This window comes from Apostichopus japonicus, chromosome 8, assembly GCF_037975245.1.
Source record: "Apostichopus japonicus isolate 1M-3 chromosome 8, ASM3797524v1, whole genome shotgun sequence".
Classification (NCBI taxonomy): Eukaryota; Metazoa; Echinodermata; class Holothuroidea; order Aspidochirotida; family Stichopodidae; genus Apostichopus; species Apostichopus japonicus.
Window position 1 is genome coordinate 15625444 of NC_092568.1, and position 25447 is coordinate 15650890.

A 25447-nucleotide genomic window follows, 5' to 3' on the forward strand; every position below is an offset into this window, starting at 1 on the left:
AAATACAATGATATGAAGTGGATTAGGTATTACTCTTCATTATGAAATTACTTTCAGTTGTTGCATGAAAATCAGATTAAAAGTTTACCTTAATTTGAGGCTTTTCCCACTGATCTTTAAGAGATTCTTTGATCTCAAAGTAGACTTTCTCAATCTTTTGGCTTCTTCCTGTTACGAAAAAAAAGACAAAGAGAATGCCATCAGTTGACTGCAAGGTATCAACAGTTAACACCTTTAAACTGTACACTAACCCAACAAAAACAACTGAAGCAGTGACTGTATAAGGGTATTTATCATAGCTGAAACCAATGAGTTTCATGGAAAGTAAGAGATAACAGTATTTACCTGGTCTTAAAATAGTGTGCATTCAGCTCAACGTGAGAAGCTAACTAATAGAATACAAACACACACTTACCCATAATTTCAATCCTTCCTAAGAATGGTTCAAAGTATTCGAGAAGACTTTCAGCACGATTCAAAAACCTCTCCAATCTGCAAAAACAATATCACATTTAGCTAAGTAGCCTAGTCACCTTTATATTTCTTTGAATGATGTAAAGGTTTGTGTACTGTTGTTGCCTGTGAATGGGTGACGCAAAGTAATTGTTGCACTATAAAAAAGATTTCCTGTACATGCATCCTCAAGTATGAACATTTGTTTTTCTATTCGAAATGAAAACCAGGCTGTTTCCAAAGCTTGAAAAGAAAGTACAGCTATTTACTTTGTGTACAGCCATTTACTTTGTGAGCTCACATTCAAGGTTCTTAACAACAACTGTTTGTTCAGGCTGAAATCTGTTCAAATTGATACGTTTTCAGATGGCTTAGGACTTCCTGTCAGTTGACAAATAAATATTTCCAACTTTCTACAAGAATTAAAACAAAAACTGGCTCACATTGAGTTCAATACGATGCACTCTGCAACTACAAATTAAGCCACATCATGGTGACTGGGATAATCACTGATGCATAACATTGCTTTCAAGAAATGCCAGAGAATGCAATCAGCAAACAGCTTGAAAGTTCAATGTTTTCCCAGAAGTACAGGAAATTCTTTACCTTTCCTCATTTGGCATATGGTCTAAAAGATTGGTTAACAAAACTGTTAGGTTGAAACCTGATGAAAACAAAAGTATGATTGATATGTTATAGTGCCAGCTACCACATAGTAAGACAATTTACTAGACAATGCAAACAGCAAGTCAAAATGAAAGAGTGCACTTTAATGTTGAGCACACAGTGAGTTGATTATTTTGAGGCTGAAGATAATGAAATTGTCAGCCACATTTATCAACAATTTTAATATAAAATTGTAAATACATGGAATTTGGATTAATTGTTACTACGTGAAAAGATCATTAAAATATAAAATTTATATATATTCCTACCAATATCTTCAGCTGGACCATGAAAGCGATCACTGAATTCAGTAAAGTCAATGATGCCATCGTTGTTTCTGTCAGCACATTTCAACAGGTAATCAATTTCGTCCCTGTAAAAAGATGCAGAGAGTTTAGTTATTGATGAAGATATTTACTTATGGCTGTTAAATCTATTGCAGCAACTATTGACTCAATTTTGAAAATGCAGATTTATGTGTCCGTGCAAAGGGGGCTACATTTAAAGGACTATAGTTGTAACATCACTCTTATTTCTATCACTCTCACAGTTATTGGACTATTACATAAGAGAATTTTGAATTCTGCTTTGGGTTAGTTTAACACATACCACAGCCATAGAGCAAACTAAATTAGCTGATATTATGTACCATTTTGCTACAGAAGCTGATTTAACTAAATTTCAAAAAGGTTTTAGGAAAATCAACTGTAAATCTTATTTCTTAACAATACATGAACATGTTGTTAATTGCTATCTTTGTATTAACAATATTATTTAAAGGCAACTGAATTGGAAAGTACCAACCCTACGGCAAAATATCTTGGCATCTTTTATACACTGTATTGCTAAGATATTGCCAGTAGAGTACACCCAATATTGAATGTGATGCACAGATAACAACAACAGCAGGGTTTGGACAAGGAGAAGCTGGCAAAAAATACATTATGTAGATGAACTTACTGAGTGTACATCTTCTGAGCTGTCATGGCTGCCTGGAATTCTTTCTGGGAAATCACACCATCTTGATTCTGATCATATTCCTGATGGAGTGACGAGGAACAGGACACAAAGTAAATGTAAACCAAGAAATTGAGGAAGAATTTGTTCACCACGATGGACACAGACACCACAGAGAGATATGGCAAAATCCACCTTACACAGTGTAGCACAACTACTAACAATAAGTGATACGTACTAGCTTCTACCAACTTCAATGTTATATTGAATTGTTACAAGAATAAGACACCAATTGACTTCATTCCTGGTTTGGACTCTTCTCCATTTAATAAAGAAATCATATTGTAGATTGACTATAAACAATACTGGCCATGATTTAAGCATTTAACTGCCTCTCTCAAGTTTCTACAAATCATTCTGCTTTTTTTCTCTTATAAGGTTAATATACAAGACAGAATTTAAAAACAATTTAAACAGTGCAAAATAAGGAATAAGTGTTAAAAAACATCAAAACGTAACTAGGATTATGAACAATACCTTGAAAGCTTCAGAAGAGGCTAGATCCTTCAACTTGAGGAACATGTCAAAAAACTTCAAAATCATCTGCAAAATAAACAAAATATAGGCAGTGATGCAGGAAGCAATATCAGACTCTTTTTATTGTTACATAACAAACAGAGTTTTGATTTATCACATAACAAGTAAGAAAAGACAGAACTTGTTAAAGAGAGTATTATGGCCATGTCTGTTGTAATAATATAATCAGCACTTATTTTTACACTACAAATGTGAGAGAAGCCCGCAAAGGCTTATGGATTAAAACTTACATGTCGAGTGGCTTCCAATTCAACATTTAACTCAAATTTGGAATCTTTCAAGTTAAAAAGTCATTTCAGATGGAAAAACCGTAGAATGCTTTTGGATGAAAAACCCACCTTGCTGTGACCCGGCCCCGCATCGAACCCGGAACCTCCTGATTGCTTAGCCTCATTGCTTCAAATGCCACCGCCTTTATCCACTCGGCCAAAGCACGGGTTGTCATTAATATGGCAATAACAATGTGACTATACGGCTACCATGAACTTTGCAGCTGATAAAAGGACCTAATGTAAAAACATTTGTCCTATTTAAACTATTTAAACTATCATCGGTTATCACAAATCCTGAAATAAAGTCAATGTCATGCATGACAGATAGCACATTCATGCAAAGCTCTGTAAAATGAGAGCAAATTAATTTTAATGATGATTTCCCTGTTCTATCAATGAATTACTACCGATAACCTTCTCACCTCCACATTTGGAGCAGACTCCACTAACATATCCACCATCTGTTTACCAATAGTACCATTCATAACATTTCCTGTTGGAAAATTGAGAGAGACAGACAACCCTCAAAACATTTCTGATTATTGGTACATTATAGAGTACTGTTGATTGATTGATTGATAGAGTACTTAATCTGGTATTTACAATTAATGAGTGCCTCGCATATGCTACACTGTTGCCAATAAAATGTCAGTTTACCTAGATATATATATGTTCTGTAAATCTACTCTATATATTAGTTCTTTTGAGTAATAGACCCATACTAAATTTTACTAAAATACAAACTATACACTGAGTGCTATGAATTTATACCTTAACATAAATTTATAGTCACCTCATTGTATATTGTTTACACTGTTCTATTTATATTCATTCACATTAGAGCCAGAATATTCAAACTTACATACAGAAGGAACCTAATACAGTATGAACTGTTCAATGTTACAAGTGGATACTATTTAATGAATATGTCTTTTATTGATAACATGAACATTGTACTTGTGTTTTTAAATTTATATTCCTGAAATTTAATGTATGTATTATTTAATAACACATCACCCACCCTAAGCCATCATGAAAGGGAAGGAAGCAGTAAAGACTTATAAGATGAACGTACCTTCCAACATACTGAGCAGCATAACTACCATCTCATTCTGTAGATTAAGCAACTCTCTTAGAAGTTCTAGCTGACTTGGATCTTGAGAGAGCTTCTTTTGAAGATGAGCAAAGACATGAAGGAATCCACCCATAGCATCCCATAACCTGCTATGAGCCAGTGCAAGCTGGTTTCCTGCGCAAGGACCCTGAAAGGATGATCAAAATATATAGGAAAACTGGTTCCAAAATGTATACCTGGCTCCATTCCTTTGCTGTAATAGAACTACTTCTACATTTGTACTAAGTAGGTCTATTGTAGGTCTCAGTGCAATTTACTTTGAGGTTGTCATACAAACACCAAGATCACTTTACATAACTTCTCAATGACACCTAACGTGCTGCAATCATGTCATACATAGTTTCTTCATAGAAAAAAAAAAGAAGAGTTTCAAGAGAACTGATCTTAATGAGAACAAACCTGAATATACTCTGTGAGTGTTCTGAAAACCTGCTTGGCAATTTTAAAAGCTCTGGAAAAATTCTCCCTTCCCTGTAGCAGCGAAGGAAAACAAAAATAGAAATACCATGACAATAAATTTACAATTACCTTTATTTAATGAGAGACTGATTTAAATAATATATTTTCTTTATAATGATTCAGATTCTTTCAGTCAATGTAACTTGCATATCATATTGTGAATTTAACACACAGAAAAATAGACTCGATTTCCCTATATCCAGTAGACAGCATTTAGTATCGATATTAAAATTTGTAATAATTTAAGCTGAAGTGAAATACATTGATACTTACAGGAGGATCAACAACTTCTCTTCCTGAATAATGCCAGTAGAAATCACTAATAGACTCCTACAGAATGTAAGATAGTAAGAGAGTCATTCATACCGAATATAAACAGTCCACCTACACAATGTAACACACATGATGATAATCAGCAAAAACAACAGGAATGAGTGTTTGAGAAATGTTTATTGGACTGATCAACTATTAACAGGGAGAAATAAAAAAAAAATAAAAAAATATGTGATGCCTGTTATTCTTTGGATTACACTGGGTCTATTTGTAAGAATAATGAATTATTATATCAAATATGATGGATTATTACTATATTACAAGGAGGATATACAGGATAAAATATATTTCAATTTAATATATATGGAAAGCACTGTTCTTCATTGTATTACTTCCCACAAACCAAGCATATTGTCCATATGGCTAGCATGAAACATACACTAGCAGCAAGACTTTGTAAGAAGAACACAGTTTGGAAAATTAGCAAAAGAGTTTCTCATTGTCAATGTTTGATCCTGGTGGAAAACTTGATCCATTTAAATTCTTTGATCTTTGTGAGAAAATTGTTTTGCTACCTCTGCTTAATCTAAACATTTGCCAAGGATGTCAAAAATTTAAGCATAAAGGAGTGCAGACATGGGGTCTGTCTTTAATTTTATTTTACTTTTATTCCCTCCATATGCATCTACATCCCCCCCCCCCCCCCCATGAACTTCATTCAAAACCACTTTTTCAATGGATTGGTAGTCCAACATTTAACCACATCTCTTTCCTTTCCCAAAAAGATTAAAATCAAGCCTAGGTTCAACATATGAACACAAACAAAATAACATCAAACCTAGGTTCAACATATGAACACAACAATTTAACTTAAGGCTGCCTTTTCCCCTAATTATGATGAATTTAATCCATTATTACCTGAAGTCTCAACAAATAATCCACAGTGCAATTGACTAAATTCACTGTCGTGTGGTTGCCTGTTTGAGTTCTGAGGTAGTCCTGAAAATCTGAAATGAGACAAATAGTCCATGAATTATATATCATTCCATACAGTCAAATCATTAAGATAGTAACACACACAAATGTTTACACAATGAAATCACATATTAAACTGAAGAACTAATTTGAATGTTTGACATTGAGAATAGAATTGTTGAAACTGTTGCTAAGGTATCAGCAACAGTATCAATCATATAACTATGACCCAGGAGACCAGACTTGTTGAAACTGTTGCTAAGGTATCAGCAACAGTATCAATCATATAACTATGACCCAGGAAGACACTGACTGTTAAATCTGAAGGTTTTACCTAAGTTATGCCCTTCACAGAGAAGTTGGAGGAATCTGAAGAGTGTACAGGTGAGGTCGGCATCATGAAGTGATCTCTCTCCTAGAAACAAAGAAAACAACCAGCAAAGAAATGTCAAATTCAAATATCTAAATGAGAAATAGAAGGAAGATGTTAAGAGAGGTTATTACATGGGATTTATGGATCAATTTACTTCAAGCTTTCTTGAAGACTGTATCTATAAATAGGAATGATGTCATAGTAATACAGATGGACATATCAAGACATCAATTACATCCATACTCTCATGCTTTACATATCAGAAGTACGGAGTGAACCTCTGCAAGAAATAACATTAAGTTCTATCTAATCATTCCAGAATATGTAATGACGCTTCAAAATAAACATAAACAGTCAATGACAACCATCAGCAGAGTAAAGTGCAGGCAGTTTCAGACAACAACCAACTTCTATTTGATATTACAGGAAGAACTGGATGGAATTATGAATGCAATGTTAGTTCTGTCATGGAAAGAATGAGTAAAGTGAATGCTAAACAGAAACAGCCAGAATGAACTTACATTGAGAATTTGATTTCAAACTTAAACAGCTTTGAGATCCAAAGAGAAATTTCGATCAACCTACTTTATCAATTTAATAACAAGTAACAACCAGTTAATGCAAAGAGCCATTTATAAGACCCACCACCATGATGCTGCATTTAGCTATTAAGCTTTTAGGAATCTTGCAGTTTGTGTTCCTTCAGTCTCTCTAGTAAAAAATGCCTTCAAGTGATTGACAAATGACTGATCAAAGCAGTGACTGAGCTCATGGAGGATTACTTACTTTAAGCCATTGATCTGAGCTAAGGTGGTAATGAAAACTGTTAACACTCTACTTAACAACTACAAACTAATTCATTTCTCACAGTGTTCCAATTACCTTGTCTATATTATTTGTTTTATCTGGGAGGTTTTGTCAGTCTCTCCCTTGAAGATCATCCTATTATTGAAATGTTGAGGCCTAACTGTTTTACAATTTCTGATTAGAATACCAGCTCAAGCAGCCAGTTAGTATGGGCAGCAGGTTGTTTCCTTATTTTTTTTTTCTGTTTGAAGCTTGCAACAGTTAGCTAATAGCAATCATAAATAATTATGACTTTATGAAAGAATATTAAAACATACTGTTACTTTACATTAATGCAATCAAGTTGAAAATATTTCAGAAACTGGTGATGTTAGTAACCACTACCTTCTATTTCTAATAAATTGTGTTAAGGGCAGACAACTCAGTTAGGTCCATCTAAAATCACCACTGTTTATAAGTGCATGCTTTGCCAACATTATACCATCTATGCTTTTCATATTAATAATGTCTATTCCAACATTTAACAAAAACTAGAAATGCATATGCTGCAACAGCTCTGTACAATTATGTTACTGCTGATACAACAGGTAACAACCAATTATTGTTGTCATTGCTGCATCCTGCCACAGTATAGTACAGAACTACTGTAATGGTACAAAAGCCCATTGGCACACTGTTGAGTAACAGAGTTAGGAGAATCCAGGAGTGCTTTATCACATATCCAACATCTCAATATATATTGTACTGTTACATTGACTTACAGCATATCAGAGCCAACAATGTGCTATTTCCTAACATTTCACAAGGAAGTACCATTATTATTATTATAACCACATTATTATTATTATAAGTACCAACATGACATTATTCAGATGTACATTAAATGTCTAGTACACAAAGCTGACAGGTGCACACAAATACAGGACAAACCATTCCCAGAAATAACAATAAACACAGAACAGTGTGAGACAATAAGCTCCATCCAAGAAGAAAGTTACCATTTTGAAATCCATATCAACAATATTCTCCTAGTCAAAAGTCATTTCTCAAAAATGCTTTCTTTAGCCATCCATTCTTTAGTCTGACAAATCCCAAGACATATTCATGATGATGAGTATATTAATATTAAGGACAAGGGACATGATAAAAGCTACATTTGTTGTTCCCCTGATAGAATTTTGAAATTAAATTTCCTGTTAGTAGATCAATTTTAAGCTACCATATCAAGTTACTGGCAAATGAACAGTGCAATGTACTGTTGTTATGATATCCCGATTCTATTAATATTACCGTGTTTTAATTACCCTGGATGAACACAGGTTTTATATACCAAAGCGATCATAACCAGTTTGGAAAATATGAACAGGAGAAAGTCTGGGTTAGATTTGTTTTTTCTGATCAGAATTGCTGGACTTATAAAGTAAGCCAATAGAAATGAAGAAAAGAATGTGTTTGTGCAAGCTGTGCCATGCATTGATGTGCTGCTGCTGTTGTTGATGTTGTGATGGAAAGTAATGTGTGTATTTACATACAACATGCTTCCTACTAGCTTTTAGAGGGAAAATGATTGACTATTTCATTGGATAATCCTATTTCAGTCTGAGAAGAAAGAGATTCTTGCGGTATATGCAGTTTATGCACATGCTTTTGCCATTTATTTATCAAAATAATTGGAAAATTTCCTTGACATTGTTTTGTATGCATCTAAGTAGTGAGGAAGCACTTGATGAGTTGAACTATATGAAGAGGAAGACTTAAGAAAAGCACTAAAATGATATTAAGAGTACTGTGCTGGTAGAAGAGTTAAATAAGCTATCACATTGTTTGCTGTCTAGAATGCCTATAGACAAAATTAGGCGAGACAAAATAATGTTTGCAGCTTTTACCTGCATAGAACTCCACTGAGTCTTTCAAGAAAAGAGAAGAATACAAACACAAACATCAACATAAAAAAAGTTAGCACAAGAGACAAGAAAACCAATTTCTGGAGGAAAAAAAAACAGGTGGATTAATTAAAATGATTTCAAATTAATCTGCAAGGGGTCAAATTCTGTTACACCTTTGCTATTATGCTTTCATTACTTAACAAATGTTGAAATCAATACAAGATGAATTATTACTATAAGCTTTCAGGCAGTATTGGTCTTTCACTGAACACTTTTTATTATCAAAGGATCCTATTGACACACTTCAAACAAAATCACTATAATACCTTCTTAGAAACGAACTGGACAACAACAAAAAACGGACAAATTAATTATCTGTGTATACAAATGATGTGATTTTAGACAACAGAAATGAACTTAAATTCCAAGAGTGACTGGCCATGTGCAGGGATGTGCCCACGTTGGGCGGCACTGAGCGGCCCCGCCCAGCACTAAAAATTACTGCCCATCACTGTCTTAAAAATCGTGAATCGCGCCTAGCACTATTTTCATCTAAAATCCCAACATTCCTAACAATATATTCAACATAAATTGGGCCTAGCCTATGCCTAAATCATACAGACTAATAATGCATCAGTTACGCATGCGAGAAACATTACTTACAGCTCTCAATCGGTCCCTTGTAAAATCTCTTTGAAACAAACTAATAACTTTTACCAGGTACGTATTATATTTCACTAAAAATAAATTTAAAAATGCATCAGTTACGCATGCGAGAAACATTACTTACGGCTCTCAATCGGTCCCTTGTAAAATCTCTTTGAAACAAACTAATAACTTTTACCAGGTACGTATTATATTTCACTAAAATAAATTAAAAAATGTAAATTGTTAGCAAAACTAGTACTTGTGTAATTGCTTAAAAAGCTACACAAGTGCCAGCATTTGGCATCTGAGCACCTTCAAAAATAGAATATTTTCTCATACCCCATCCCCCTTAGACCCCTCCCCCAGGACGGCGATCAGTATACCCGGCACCCAGGAAATCCTGGGCACATCCCTGCATATGATCAAATCGTTTTATAATTCAGTGACAGCAAAGGGAATACTTGGTTGTGAAAATTGTTCCCATCAGATGTATGATGAAACAATCGCAAAAAGCAAAATGCCAACTACAGGCCATATTTGGCTTTCCATACCTGCGTTATCCCCTGCACTGACTCCAAGACCCTCCGCTTTGTTGTATCGTTCATAAGCTTCTAGGTCCAGAACACTGTGGAAATAAATGTGTTGGAAGATTCACAACGATTGCACTGCAGTGCTCTGATGAGGAGGAGACTTGACACAATCCTCCAGCTAGAAAGTGAATTCTCTGAACTCTCTATATCTACCAAGAATTATTGATAATATTTGGAGATAAGGTGAGATGGTTACTGGTGGATTTGTGAATGATGTATCATTATTTGCAGTATGTTAATAGTTTGAATATAGATACATGGGAGGTATGGGTGTACATTACCAATACAAGTCCCCTTACCTGCATGATTCAGTGAGGACGGCCATACTGGTGAAAAATCCAACATCCATCTTGTCTCGGAGATGAGTCAGCATTTTCTGAAGGCAATTGGCAAGACTTAAACACATTTTTTGGAACTTATGAACATTGTTTACAGCATTCACAGCTTTGAAATTAATATTAATTTCAAGTTATGGATAATGAAAGTGGAATGAATGATACCAATAGCTAGTGGCACGTAAAGTGTTTCTACTGACCAACTTCTGATTTCCAAGCTTAGTTCATCTTTAGTTCATTGATTTATGGGATCCATCAACTATAGTGTTTGAAAGCACTATCTTTCTTTACATACTGAACTTTCTTACAAACTCACAAAAAATAGGTAGGTCAAGCACAACAACATAATATGCAACTTTCCAGTACATTAAACAAATAAGAAGGCGACAGGTGTAGCATTGATATCCATTTTATTCAATGTAAGCAAAAACTATTGAAGACTATACCTCTTGCACAAGTTCATTTCCTCCTTTGAGCAGTGAGATTCCCAATCTTAAAGAGCTAGAAACCATCTCAGAAGCAATACCTAATAAATGTTGGAAATAAACATACTAATTGTCAGCAAAAAGTGGAATGAATAAAACAGCTGGTTGCAGTTCTTAAACCATTCCACTTGCAACATGATGCAGGCCAAATTGCTGTTAAAACTGTCTTTAAATACTCTACAAGCATTTCACTTTTCACGAGATAAGCAAATGGAGCAAACTTCTTTGAAAACCTCATTTTAAAACACTACAGGGTTATTTGTGAAACCTCCTTTGATAATGTGAAACCTTTTAATATGAAATCACAAGAATGAACAACATTACATAGAAACAGCTAAAATAGTATGTGAGTCTAATATCAATGCAATCAAACTATAAAGCAAGTTATGAAATAAAGAATACACCAGACAAAGATACTACTAGAAGGCCAATTCCTCATTTGAGCCACAAGATGATTTCTATAATCATTGTTTAAATGCTCTGAAATTAAAAGCAAGAAAGGTTATTTACCTTTGCTTGCACTAATGTTCATCAGAACCATTTCGGCAGCACCTCTCTCTGCAAGCCTACCCTGTTCTGAGAGCAGTTTTTGCTTTGCGACTTCCTTTTCTTCAAAGGAAGCACTCTCATCTTCATCATCATCGTCATCATCGTCTTCACCGCTGCAGCTCTGATAACAGAAACAAAAAGACAGCAATGAAATTTAATCTCAAATGATGAAGATTATACAGTTCAACTACCACTAAATTGATATTTGTGAGTGTAAGTGAACAAAAATAGGTATAGGTAGCGAGTCCAGATTAACAACCGCTGCGAGAGTAAATAGTTCCTTAAACAGTTAGAAATGTAACATGAGATTGATACAGTCAATATCTGTAACCTGATCTTTTGAAACATAATGACAGCTTACCATACTCATGATGTCCGCATACGACATATACAGATCATCTTCTTCTATACCACTACAAACAAAAGCAAAACAAAAAATACCATTATTTCTACAAAATAGAACACAACAAAGCTTTAGTTTGGAAAAGAAAAGCAGAAGTATTATACGACTGAAAACATATGACAATATGTTATATAACCAGAGTTTAATACAAATGGGATCAAGTTTAAAGTACATTTAAACGTATCTTGAATTCACTTTTCATCAAGTTTAATACAAATGGGATCAAGTTTAATACAATCGGGATCAAGGTAAAAGTACATTTAAACATATCTTGACACTTCACTTCTCATCAAGTAAGAACAGTTTCATAATAAAGTGAGGTTCCTACTTACTCCTGCTGGAGACATGCCGCCCTGCTAAATGTATGGATGAGCTGAAAGCAAGGATCTTTAGCATCTGCCACTGTCTCTTCTGCTAACTCCTCTGCTGATGTTTTCTGAAAGACAAAATATTCTTTAGTCAAATTATCTTTGGGATATCTGGTCAATTGGTCAATTTTCTCCCTTTAATTCTACTTGAATAAATGATGATCATAATGTTTCAGTTAGTACACTCATTACTCACTTATTTGTAGTAAAGCAGGTGCAATGCAGCACACATATGACTTTGAACTGGCAAATGCAATGCCATAACATGGAGGTACTGTAATCATGGATATTAAACCACAGTGGAAGGCTACATAACAAAGCCATAACACTGAGGTAGGGTAAGCTACAAAGCACAATATTCAGCACAACAACTTTGGCAGTGCAATTACATGATCGAATTTTAGGTTTCCTGGAGTAGTCAACAAAATATGTATGGACTTCATGGGCTTAATAAATATGGTTGCTGAAGAAAACTAACTCACTGAGGTCTTTATGGTAAACAATTACATAATTCTTACTAAGGATCAAATCTTAAAATAATTAATAAATTGTTATAAGACAAGAGATGTGTCAATGCTAAACTTACAGTTAAATCTTCAATCAGAAGATGTTGGGCTGGTTCCTCAGAGCTGAGCCACTTGTCCTTATAGCTCTTTAGAAAGAAGTTAATGGCCCTGTGTCTACAAGGTTGAAAGGTCAAATGAAAAATGAACAATTTGAGAATAAATAGTAAAAATAATGCATAAATTACCAAACAATACAAAATATCTTAACCAAACCTTTCTTGATATATTACTTCATATGCTTATTCATTTCTCACAGTTTCTCAAATCTCAGTATTATTTACCATTTTTGCCAATCCTATTTTAAGATTAGATCTTTAAGCTAAAGTTAGCATGTTTACTTACCTAGGAAGAGAAAACAATGGTATCATTCTAAAGCAGGCCATAATAGCTCTCTTTCGTTGAGCAGACATGAGTCTTCTCCATGTGTTCTTCTTTGCATAGGCAGGCTGTTCAATCTGAAATACAAAACACGGTAAAACAAAATCTAGGATCAGCTCTTCTCTTCAACCAATCCACCTTACTATATACCAGCCATTTACACTTTGAGTTTAAACTAAACCAATGCTAAAAGGACACACAAAACTGATACAAACCAGGCCTCATTACTATATGACCATTCACACTATTTGATCATTCAACAATTGAAAGAGTCAAGATATGCTTCCACAAAAAGCATTCAAAAGAAAATAAATAATAGCTTCATTTATGTTTATGGTTAGCAGTATGTTTTCATGCTACAACTTGTGTTGATGGAAGTATAATATACATCCTACTAATAATTTAATGAAGATTGTGCAGTGAGAATAATAAAATGACTTGTAATGTTATAAACCCTGAAAAATAAGCATGAATCGGGTGTGTCGACAAGACTGAATGTTATAGCCAATTCCCCTCATTGCGTATATTGCACACAACCCACAACACTTACAACCACTGTTCATACCTAGTATTGTAGATTATAATGAAATATGTCAGGTAATCTTTTATATAAATCTGCATTAAACAAACATCTACTCCCCTATCCTAATCTCCTTAAATTATGTAACCAAACAGGTTACAGAGATTAAAGTAGCCGTTCGAATATTTGGTCTTCTCTCATTTCATGTTTATATTCACTCCCTATTACAAACCTGTGTATATCATCTACATATAATAATATAACAAATCACTATATCATCTTCACTCATGCAGTGCATTCATGTTTTCTCAGTCAATTCAATTTAGTGGTTCTTAAATATATATATTTTAAGAGAACCCTGTAATACTACTGGTGATGAATTAGTGAGAAGTGTTTTACAAACAGAAATTTGTTTTTCTCTACAAGACTCAGAGCATGATTCACCTCATATGAGAAAACAAATAAGAAAACTCAAAATCAAGTTACCAAACTAAGCTGGTGCAAGGCAGTTGATATCTTGATGATCCTCCCAACAATCTGGCATTTGTTTGCCTCTACAACTTGCATTAACTTAGAGGTTGCCATCTTAAGATACAGCTGTTTCTGCCAGTGCTTCGGCCCCGGCTATGTCATTGGAAAACAGATAAGTATATTTATCAAAAAGTTACAACTCTGCTGAAAAGATTTGTGAAATATGGAACTACAAAGTTATAGAAGAAATACACTTAACAGTAACAGTAATATTCTGTCTAATGCAAATTGCAAAGATTCTTGAAAAAGAGAAATTATTAAAATATTCTACATCCTGGATATTCCAATTGGGGATCTTCTAAACTGATTTGAAGGGCTGTCAAAATTTAGACGGGAAAACACTGCTGATATTTAAAGAAAATAGTGGGGATATCTTGGAAGCATAATTATTACTGTGCAAAATATAATACCATATTGCAACTAAGCACACTTAATCATACGGAAGAAATTTCAAAAGTGTGTGTGGGGGAACAACCTCCTCCCCATAGAGCCCCTCCCCATAGAGCCCCTCCCCATAGAGCCCCTCCCCATAGAGCCCCTCCCCATAGAGCCCCTCCCCATAGAGCCCCCTATCCAGGCCACAACATTAGCAACTGAAAGGTGATAATTCAAGTCACCAAACACAAACATTTGAATACATGGGTTCTAACTTAATGTTAATTCGGAAAAATTTAAGATGTATAATAGTTAGACATTCTATGTGTGCACCTAAACACATTTCATGGCCAAGGTCTTATAGTTATTTACATCGAAATTGATGACTGCTTCCAACGTACTGCCTCTTTAATGGTGAATTTTAATCATCACCAAACTAAGAAAAAAACATCTACTTTTTAGTAGTGTCTTAATCACAAAGTGCTGTAAACTTGTTACTTCAATAATATAACGATGTGGACTGTGCGATATTAGGTTGATTTACAGGTGGAAATAACAAACCAAGACTCTAGAAGAAGCAAGGGCGATTGGTTATTACAAGATCTTGGGAGAATAGAGGAAATAATGCCACATGAACATAAATTGCAGATGGGTGGGAGGGGGAGGGGGGGGAAGGAGAGAGATATTAACATCAATAGCATCAGCTTTAAACAGGTGATTATGAAGGGAAGAAAGGGTCCAATGTTGATGAACTAATCTGCATTTTGACTAGTTACGTTGACTAGTTACATGCTTGAATTGCTTTGTTACGTTAGGTATGTTACCATCTACAAGCATTATATTATCAATATTTGCAAAGCATGTACAACTGAACAGATTGTGATGATGATACTCATCCAAACAGAAAGATCTAACCAAACTTTAAGGGATAATCTAAAATATGTTAGAGTACTAGCATGATGCTGAATATATTACTCAACAGATTTTCATGATCAATAATTTAGGTATCTTAATTAAGCAATGAAAAATGAAGCATACTCCCCAGGAGTGTGATGAGTGAACCATGATATTATAAATGAGTAATTGCATGTCAGAGTTAAGTTGTGGTGATGGTTAAATATATCCAGTTACCCCGTAATGTTCCTCTCCAGAACTGACTAGTTGTTATCTTACATCCCCTAAGATTACAGAAGAATGATACATACAAAATCACAAACTCCATTCAAAACTATGTCATCAAATATTCCAAACAATCGTCATTCATAAGGAATCACCAGACTGCTAGTGCTGTTATTCCTAATTGCTTCCATAAAGCAGATTTAAATCAGCCCAGCTTGATAAACATACAAATGTTTTACTCTGAGCATAACAAGTGCCCCATGAGAGATATTGTCCTTTCTTTGTACTCTGCATAGATATATATATAAACATCATAAAATATATGTAACACCAAAATGTCAAAAATTAAGAAATCAAGGGTTTAATATTGATTTACAATGTAGAAACCATTTTCCCCGGTGTAAAACAGACATAGAAAGAAGCTCTTGCTTCATTTTAGTGTAGGTTTTGTTTCACTGTACATCTAGAATTACAATTTGTATACCTTGAAAGGCAAGATCACCACACCTACTAATAACTTGAACAAATTCCAATGCAAAGTTCAAAATGGTGAATTTGGAAAGTATGAAACTTAAATTAAGGGCTACCATGGGTAGGAAAGTGAAAGAGAGGGTAGAACAGATGTAAATGAACACTTCAGACATATTGGAACAACATGCCTGACTAGGACACATTACAAGTTACCTTTCAAGAGTTGATAACATCAAAGTGCCTTAACAACATATCATCTGAAAAATGATGTGCAATCAGCAGAGCTTTGATGAATTATTCAGTTGATTTAATAGGAGATGGAATACATAAACATTGTTAGTTGTTGTTTTTTCTTGTCAAAATAGAATTAAGTTTGTCTGAAGTGATCATACAGAAATGAAGAAGCACACAGAGTTTAAAATGCAGGTTATCATTCTAAGCAATGTAGTGGATAACTCTTGTATGAGAAATGAGCACTGTGTGCATGTACTCAAGCTGACATGATAAAGGTCAGATAGATTAAAAGGTAACAGAGTGCCAGACTCTTCACAGATTGATCTTAATCAACATCAAACTGATCAAATTCAAAAGTCCCCCCTCTTAACAAATGCATTCATCTAAAGTTTTTCCAAATTTGACAATTTTATTTCATGAAAATTCATCATAAAAAATGAGCCATCTGTGACTTGAAGAGTTGAATTTGAAGGCCTATCGATAACATTTGAAATGAAAACTCTGTGTGCTCCTTGGAAATAGCAGGCAAGAAGAAGTGAGCAGACAACGAACTCGTGCCATCACACGGGCTGCAGCAGATTGCCAGGCTACTACAGAGCGTTTGCGGACATCTAAGCCAGGTGAAGAGGAAGTGGTAGTGGTGGTGGTGGTGATGGTGGAAGAAGATGGAGTGTGGGATGTAGAGAATGAAATTTCTTTGGGTTTGTCAACCTTCACTTTATCTTGGATGTGGAGCTCCTCCTCTAAGAAACGTTTCACATCAACCTCTGTTTCCTTCTGTTGAAGAAAAAAAGAAAATAAGAATAGTTGAAGAAAAACGGAGAGCTGCTTTTATTCTTAATTTTGTACACATCATCATAACCTGAAGTTAGGACATTACCAGGTTTAAATGATTAGGATGTAAGATTATATTGACCTTTTGGTTTTGATCATTAAGCCACATTCCGTAAGTATTTCAACATGCAAAGTTGCAAAATATCATGCTAACCAGTCTTTCAAGCACTTACTATACATTTACAACCAACTGGCTATGATATAGCCTAACACCTTAGGACACAACCCAAAATAATGAACAACAGGGTCGGGAACTTGCATTACTCAATTTTTCAACAATCTCTACAGAAGAATGGACGTGCAAACATTACAACAATCATTCTGTTAGGATGTTTGAAACAAACCTTTGTTATTAATCACAAATTCCAGAGATATGAACACAACTAACTAAAATACACCTAGAATTTACATAGTGATGTGGTTCATGAATTGACTACATCTCTTGATAAACAAATGTATTTATACAACATATTCCTACTATGTAATTCATACCTCCTGTAGCTTTTGCTTGACCTGCTGTATTAGTTCCTGTTCCCTGGCTCCAAAGAGATTCATCCCAATGGGTAGCAACCTCTTCAGTCCCAACACTACCAGGCTAGCTGTAATACTATGCTTGTCTCCTGTTCTTTTCATTTTCAAAGGTTTCATCACAGGAATTAACACATCATGATTTTTCTCCCTCCGGGTTGAACATGTCACTTTATTCTCGGCTTCAGATTGAGCAATGAAGTTTTGCTCCTCTCTTCGGAAATTCTGAAATACCAAGGCAATTTTTGTGTCTGTGTTACATTTTTAAGATGAAATAACCATTGAATGATGAACTTCTTATGACTTTACTGTAATCTACTAATATAACTGATATGAGGTCAGGATACCTAATCATCTGGTATGCTATTGAGTCACAATTACAGCTATGTGCAGTATACTATCAGGGTTTGTACACACAAGATTCATTGTATCTCAAGATAAAAAACAAGGTAACTGCAAGCAATTTGGCAAAATGTAACATGTAAAGCAACCCCCACCTCCCACCCCATCTCCTCCCCTCATATACCAAAAATTCTGCTAACAAGTCATTCTATCTCTGTAAAGAATGTTTCTCACACCTCTATGACACCACCCCTCCCCCTCTCCAGCCCTCACCCCTCAAACTCCCACTGAACATTACTACACACAGTACTAATTAAAAGTAATATATAATTTGTAGTACAATAAAATGTAGTAATATAGTTACCAAAATGAAGTACAAAACTTACTGCTGATTTAGCCCAAAGTGTGAATAAGGATGTAACTTCCTGGTACAACTTTTCAGCATCGACATTCTGGGTTTTAAGCCAACCTGACCTGTAGAAGTAACAATGCGAAAGTAATGTTAAACTCACAGTCATTCTTTTGGCATGGACCAACAGTAATAAGTAAAGAGCAAACATATATTATTAAATTGAGCCCACAATTCCATAGATCCTCACAGTGATCAAATCTCAAGCAAAAGAAACAGAACTCCAGCTTATCCCTCCGTTGCCCCCCAACTCTTATATTTCTGGTGTTCACATCACCACTAAATTATACCTCTGAGAAATGAATTATGAGAAATGAAATGAGAAATGAATCAGAACACTAAGAAATGCATTTTGTTCTTTCACATTCTTTTTTCCCATAAAATGATGAAAAGCTGTCATCCATACCTTTGAGAGTCTACAAATTTGATCAGGAGAGGAAAGAAGGCATGGAGATCTCTCACTATTAGATGGTAGTCCTGTAAAGACAAAAGTAATATCAAGTAATATGGAGTTTGTAGGTGGAAATATTCCATTTCTGGAAGGAATATGTTCCTCAAGACACACAAAACAGGATACCTTGATCTCTATTATTATATTATCTCATATTAGCAAGTTCATGTTGATAGCAAGAATAGCAGACTATTTCTGTTTCATAAATAGCTCATTTGCTTCTGCAAATACTTGATTACAATTTTAAAATGTTCTATCACTGTTATGATCATAAAACCAAAACTTTCAGTTTTCAGTATGTTTAGTTAAGTCTAAGCTTAGTCTTATGAAGGATACACATGTATGCAGCAGTACTCATTTGATCTTTTCCAAGAATGTTTGCAAAGGAGTTTCAAAGCAGCAAGTTTATTATTGGCCTATAGCTTGAATATTACAATGGACTGTTTTAAGTAATGTGATGTGCTTGACCCAAGCCAAGTTGTATTGTCCAGTAAACTGGCTGTCAACATTTTATCATTTCTATTTTACAGGTAAAAAAAAAAAAAAGTGAATAAGAAGTTGTGAGGTTTGCTTCTATTTGCAAAATCATACATAGCAGTAATCATTTCATCCATTTTGAGCTCATTTTATAATACTACTACTATACACTATGTTATTGTGCAGGGACAAAGAATCTAAAATTGTCTGTGGTCTTCTTCTATAAATGAAAATGGACGGATCTAACGAGTAAATACAACGGTTGAAAAGATAAATTTATCTATCATTTGCAGACAAGAGGAAATTAATCAGGTGGGCACCAGCTGAGATAATGTGAAAGATCCCCTCCACAGTGTAGGATAGGGTATATTTTGTGGGTGAGTTGGAAGTCGAGAGGCATTCAGGAAGTTTAATTCTCTCCTACCTCTAAAATGCTAAACTCTGCTTCCTCCATCTCAGTTCCTCCGTTGGGGTATTCTTTCTTGAGGTCCTCCTCCGCTTGAAGTACAATCGCTGCTCTCTCCTTCAGTCCTGTTACTATTGGCACACAGTGTGTTTTAAGTAGGTCTTCCTTCACGTTATTTAAGATAGGTTTCGCAATGGCTGATAATAAAATTTGAAGAAAAAAGTTAAAACTTAAAAAAGTTAGAACTTTGTTCAAGTTCTCATGTGGCGTGGAGGAGTTGATAATGGTGCACTGACTATTTTCACTCATTGTTACATTAATTCCTGAAACTGTTATATATATAATTTCTTACTTCATGTGTTACATACATGTACATCTTTGTTTTACATAACCTATCATGAAGCTTTGGACAACTTTATCTAACATTTTCAGCTTCCTATGGCTTCATCATAGAGACACAACTTCAACTGGCCGTTTCACTTCTAAGACTTTCTTTGTTTTTCCCTCGAAACGGATTTGGATAGATAGAGAAGTTATGATTATGACAAGTAACGGCTATAATCACTTATAATTAACTTCCAGAGCAGCAGTGTATTTGTAGTATCTACAGGGAGGAGGAGCATGGTATACCTGCTATTCGGTTCATCCAGGGAGCATCCTCTTCACCCATATTGTTCTTGATCAACGTAAGCACATTCTGCAGTGTGTGATTCAGATTTTCTGAATTGACTGTTGTCCAATAGTTTCTGCTCCAAGAGAATTGAATTAAACTCAGTAGTAATATATGCATTATGAGGATGTGAACATACTGCATTTGAACAAAGTAAAACCTTAAATTAAAAATTAAGTTATGTTTTGTCTTCAGTTCTTAGTTGATGTCACATTCATGACCATACTTGAGTCACAATGTCTTAAGTAACTACTGCAATATATTATATACTCTGTTACATGTGTCAAACTTTCGGCATGTTTCCAGTCCATCAACATTATATTTTCTTGTCCATGCAAGTTAAACATATGAATATCATTGGACATTTCTAATACTTTGATTCAATTCATATTTCTCCTCAAATGTGGCAGAGATTAAACAATACATATCACATTTCCTGGATTATTCATTTGCAACACCAAAGAAGCATCAACTCACCCTTGCCTCCTACAAATACTGTCAGGACCCTGTTTCCACCAAAACTGCAGATAACTATGAAGGTATCAAAGAAGAAATAGAATTCATTTAATTAAACATTACGAATAAAGGTAAGAAATTGTAAGGTGTGAAGAACAGGATAAGAACCTTGCAGCAGGCCAAGGGTATCAATAGGGCTTATATGTAAGAATAAAAACTGTGAGTTTATCCATGTTACTTTTCTCTTACATTTGCAACTATTGAGATAACAGAGAACATGAGACATACTACTCTTGACATAAATGCGCACATATAATTTTAACACAATCACTGTCACAGTACAGAAAACCTCAAGAGAAAGAGAAGTCAGTGGGTTTACATAACAGGTGACTTTTGAAAATACTATTTATTTTGTCCAGTGATTTGAAGACCGGAGAACATGTGGTTATGTCGCACACTGAACACTGTGGAGATAAAAGCTTAATTGCTAAAATTTAATTAGAAACATCAGCATTTGAAACAAATGATCAAAATGAGTAACAAATACAACATCCAGAACTTCTTGTCACAAAAATTGTTCTGAACATCTGTCTATTGTAACATATTACCAATTTCTTCTAGTAACTCTGTCCACATTATTATCCTATGTAATAAATGAGCCTCCATCTCATACCTTCACTGTTTTTTTCCCCCTGGTTTTCCACTGCATTTTAGTCTTTTGATTTTTTTTAAACAATTCTGTGAGTCTTCTTTATTTTGCTTGCTCACATGCTGATTCCTTGTCACTCACTGCACTTTTTTCCTTGTATATCTTCACATTAACCAAGGTAATAAAAATTAAAAACATATATTAATCAATCCTGGGTAACTGTTACATTTTGTTTTAGACTGAATATGAAGAGGCATATTATACCTGCACAACATTGGAAGTATAACCTCAATCACATGAGGTGCATCAGCATATCGCCCACCAGAATTGGCCACCTGATCTACCTCATTCATAACATTCTCCAAGGTGGGAATGGAAGACAATAGGTTGGAAAGATCTTCGGCTACAAAAAAATATATATATATAATGCATAGATATTAATTGTAGCAGACAGTATTGAATCCATTCAGGATATGTGATATTAACAAATTGAGGAATAAGCCAGGAACCAAGAACAGTCAATAATAGTTGTATTTCATCTAATGATATTACTTATTTATGCCTATCTCTGCAAGAAGCATTTCTAACAAGTCATATTAGGTTCAGGGCAGCAGGTAAAATTGAGACAGACATATTGTAATTCATTCATGTGTAATTGTACATTGATCATCGTTTTCTCTTATAATGTGATTTTGAAAAAGGAACCATTAATTGGCTCAACCAAAAAGTTGTCATTGTTTCTCATCAAAGTTAAGTCCTGGTTGCTTTCATAACTTGCATAAATTGTCTCTGAGTTGGAAGTATGAAGGCATTTTTCAAAATACAAACCTCTTCGATCATCTAGGCCTTTCAATTCAAACTGGCCAAGAACGGAATTTGGATTATTTTTGTTGAGATGGGGTTCAAGAAAGGCAACAGGGAATGCACCAGCAAAAGCAGCCAGACATTCACCAATAGATGGTCTGAATCTGCAGGTACAATATGGGTACAAATGTGAAAATAAATAAAGCATAATAACATAAATGTTATCAAGTTATTCATTTATACGAAATGCCTACTATATGGACTACCCATCCAGAAACACAAAGAGAAATCATATTATTACAACCATGTAAACAAAGTAGGTAGCATCATGTTATATAAGCTGTACAAAAACTTCAGTATCAGGGGAAAAGAGTTTGAAATAATGCAAATTAAGAAGGCATGAAATCTAAAAGCAATCTTTCTTTCAATAAAGAAAATTTCCCCTTTGTGTGTATTTTTAATACTTCACATCATAACATCTTAACCTACAGCATTGGCATTAAACCTAACACCTGAACTTCATAAAGTAGACATTAGTTTCAGACAAGAAGTGGAAAAAATATTCTCTTTTTTTATCGGTTTCCCATCATATTTATGTTCTGGTTGTTAACAACATCTTGTTGCACATAAATACTTACCACATTTATGACACCAAATAAGAATCTGGCAGAATTGATCACTGATAAATTTTCAATGTTGAGCATAAATTTAGTGTGGTGGTTCAGGTTCAATGTACAGTGTAGTTACTTGGTGTTTGCACCTTTTAAAAATTGGCATGCAGATTTTTTTGTGTTATTAAACCACTTTTATTGTCCAAATGTTTTCACAAAACTGAAGGAATCTAGAAAATAAACTGCAGCGATTTCTTCAGTATCTGATGATGTAGCACACTATGTGGATGGAGAATGGGCACATGTTATATGTTAGTCTATGGATGCATGCAATGGGATCTATAATACTCAGGTTTAGGATTATCTCCTCAGAACACCTCACTACACAATGTAAGATGGAATGGGCTGTACAATGTCATACACACCCCTCAGCAAGACTGATTGTTTATTAATACTCTCACACATATGATATCATATGATATCCTTGTATCTCCATGTTCTATAGCAACAGCTAGGAATAACATACAACCCTCAAGTTTTAAAGACATCACATTTCCAGTCCAATCTATTTAAAGCAAACTGTAAATACTATCTCATAAGAAAATCCTATCAGCTATACCACCTGAAATTCTGTTGACCGTGTGCATTACTACCAGTGCATTTTGCACTACCATTCAAAACCTAACACCCATTCATTTTTTTTTTTTTTTTTATTACTTTAGTATCGTTTAGTACGGGTGTTGTTTATATTATTGCTTTTACATTTTTTGCCTCATTGGGTCTATATATTTAATATTTTGGTTTTTGTTACTATTTGTTTTTAGGTTTTACATTTGTGGAAAGCTTTGAGCAGCTTTGCTGATGATGCGCTATATAAATATTACTTATTATTATTTTTATTATAATTATCCAGGCATGAAAGTCACTCTGATTGAGGAAGATGAGATAGAGTGAATTCTTATTTGCAAATAGTTGCAGCTATAAACAGCTACAAAGAAACCCACATAAATACTAATGAAACAACTAAATCTCTATCAAATCTAGCTCTGAGAGTTTGAAATTATCTAGCACTACTCACTGTAGGACAAGGTCATTGTAATACTTTATGTGAATGAAAGACACAATTACTTTTGCTCTCTATCTCTGAGCTGCTAACAATGACAGCTGGCATATATATCTACTGTCTTTAGCTTACATATGTGACTTTCATGGAGTGATGACATCAACAATGTTTGCCATCTAACGTAAAATCTACTCCAAGAATGGGAGTTTGAATAAACTAATATTTCTCAGTATCAAACATTAAAACCAACCTTGCAGAATATATGACAGCAAAATGTGCTATGCATAAATTTGGAAGGGAAAAAAAATGAATGAGAAAAAAGAGCGGATGAAGGGGTATAAATTCGACTGGAATGGACATTGAACTCGGCTGAATCAAAACCACTTCAAACACATCCAAATACCTTTCTATACTTGCTTGACCCTCCAGGCTAAAATGAAAAGATAAATTTATGATCATTGTACATGCAACAAGGTTCCCAAAGATAAGAAAAACACAACCAAGAATGTCCTTTAAGTTGTATAGCTTTCTCCAAGAGACATACATCATACATAAGAGAGTCCATCTACTAAAGCCACAATCAGTATTAATGACTTGAGCATAGGTAGAGGAAGCTATGAGGCCATCTATGGAAACTACACAATGTACATACCCATCTTTGTGACTATTATTAAAATACTAATTACAAACCATGGCATTAAGAGCATCACATTGAAAGAAACAAAGTCAAGATTACAATGTTTTCATTTACTGCTTAAACTTCTGAATTTTATGAATGTCATGGAAACCATTTGCACGATACCATGATTAATGAAATGGTTTACACTTTATAGATTGGATAGGTCAGTTGGTTGAGCTCTCCACCTGTTATCTTGAAGTTACTGCTTGGAATTCAATCTAATTGATCTAATTTTGATTTTGGCTCCAGCATTTTCAGCTTCTCTAAATGTCAACTTTGTTAGATAGATAAATACTGTTGGAAAGCTTAACATTATAACCATTGGTCACTAGTCATGACCTCCCATGTATTAATTGACTATAAAACTATAAATCTTTACACATATTCATGAAAGCATTTGTGAATCCATCCACACAGACACCAGTTTTGTTACCGACAAACATCCCTGCAAGCAGTCCTAATGAAAGCAAACCTTTGTACAATTTTCTGTCAGTGGATAAAGGGCCAAGCACACAAAGGGAGTGCAGATTCCTTATCAGACACTGCCAAATAATGTGTAATCATTAAAATAACAAAGATTAACAAGAATACAATATTTTTTTATTAATTATCATAAAATTTTCTTACAAATACTAACTGAGAC

At 34.4% G+C, this 25447-nt stretch overlaps 1 protein-coding gene across 10 annotated transcripts in view; it reads right to left on the reverse strand.

Annotated features, from left to right (window-relative positions):
* LOC139970675 (ryanodine receptor 2-like) overlaps nucleotides 1–25447 on the reverse strand; it is a 161278-nt gene that overhangs the window by 16711 nt on the left and 119120 nt on the right. For 6 of the 10 annotated variants that reach the window (XM_071976568.1, XM_071976569.1, XM_071976566.1 and 3 more), the window contains 32 exons: nucleotides 24529–24555; nucleotides 22476–22615; nucleotides 21912–22050; nucleotides 21020–21073; nucleotides 20503–20618; nucleotides 19891–20069; nucleotides 18945–19015; nucleotides 18516–18603; nucleotides 17752–18012; nucleotides 16978–17202; nucleotides 14182–14319; nucleotides 13140–13252; nucleotides 12818–12911; nucleotides 12196–12299; nucleotides 11822–11873; nucleotides 11422–11581; nucleotides 10873–10952; nucleotides 10391–10467; nucleotides 10053–10126; nucleotides 8854–8874; nucleotides 6122–6202; nucleotides 5731–5819; nucleotides 4813–4869; nucleotides 4480–4551; nucleotides 4021–4207; nucleotides 3368–3438; nucleotides 2614–2679; nucleotides 2080–2159; nucleotides 1389–1492; nucleotides 1060–1117; nucleotides 416–492; nucleotides 89–168 (listed from right to left, as the gene is read on the reverse strand). In XM_071976568.1, the coding sequence (XP_071832669.1) occupies nucleotides 89–168; nucleotides 416–492; nucleotides 1060–1117; nucleotides 1389–1492; nucleotides 2080–2159; nucleotides 2614–2679; nucleotides 3368–3438; nucleotides 4021–4207; nucleotides 4480–4551; nucleotides 4813–4869; nucleotides 5731–5819; nucleotides 6122–6202; nucleotides 8854–8874; nucleotides 10053–10126; nucleotides 10391–10467; nucleotides 10873–10952; nucleotides 11422–11581; nucleotides 11822–11873; nucleotides 12196–12299; nucleotides 12818–12911; nucleotides 13140–13252; nucleotides 14182–14319; nucleotides 16978–17202; nucleotides 17752–18012; nucleotides 18516–18603; nucleotides 18945–19015; nucleotides 19891–20069; nucleotides 20503–20618; nucleotides 21020–21073; nucleotides 21912–22050; nucleotides 22476–22615; nucleotides 24529–24555 (3235 nt within the window). The remainder of the gene's footprint in view (nucleotides 1–88; nucleotides 169–415; nucleotides 493–1059; nucleotides 1118–1388; nucleotides 1493–2079; nucleotides 2160–2613; nucleotides 2680–3367; nucleotides 3439–4020; nucleotides 4208–4479; nucleotides 4552–4812; nucleotides 4870–5730; nucleotides 5820–6121; nucleotides 6203–8853; nucleotides 8875–10052; nucleotides 10127–10390; nucleotides 10468–10872; nucleotides 10953–11421; nucleotides 11582–11821; nucleotides 11874–12195; nucleotides 12300–12817; nucleotides 12912–13139; nucleotides 13253–14181; nucleotides 14320–16977; nucleotides 17203–17751; nucleotides 18013–18515; nucleotides 18604–18944; nucleotides 19016–19890; nucleotides 20070–20502; nucleotides 20619–21019; nucleotides 21074–21911; nucleotides 22051–22475; nucleotides 22616–24528; nucleotides 24556–25447) is intronic. The other 4 variants (XM_071976570.1, XM_071976567.1, XM_071976565.1 and 1 more) reach the window with 4 other exon arrangements.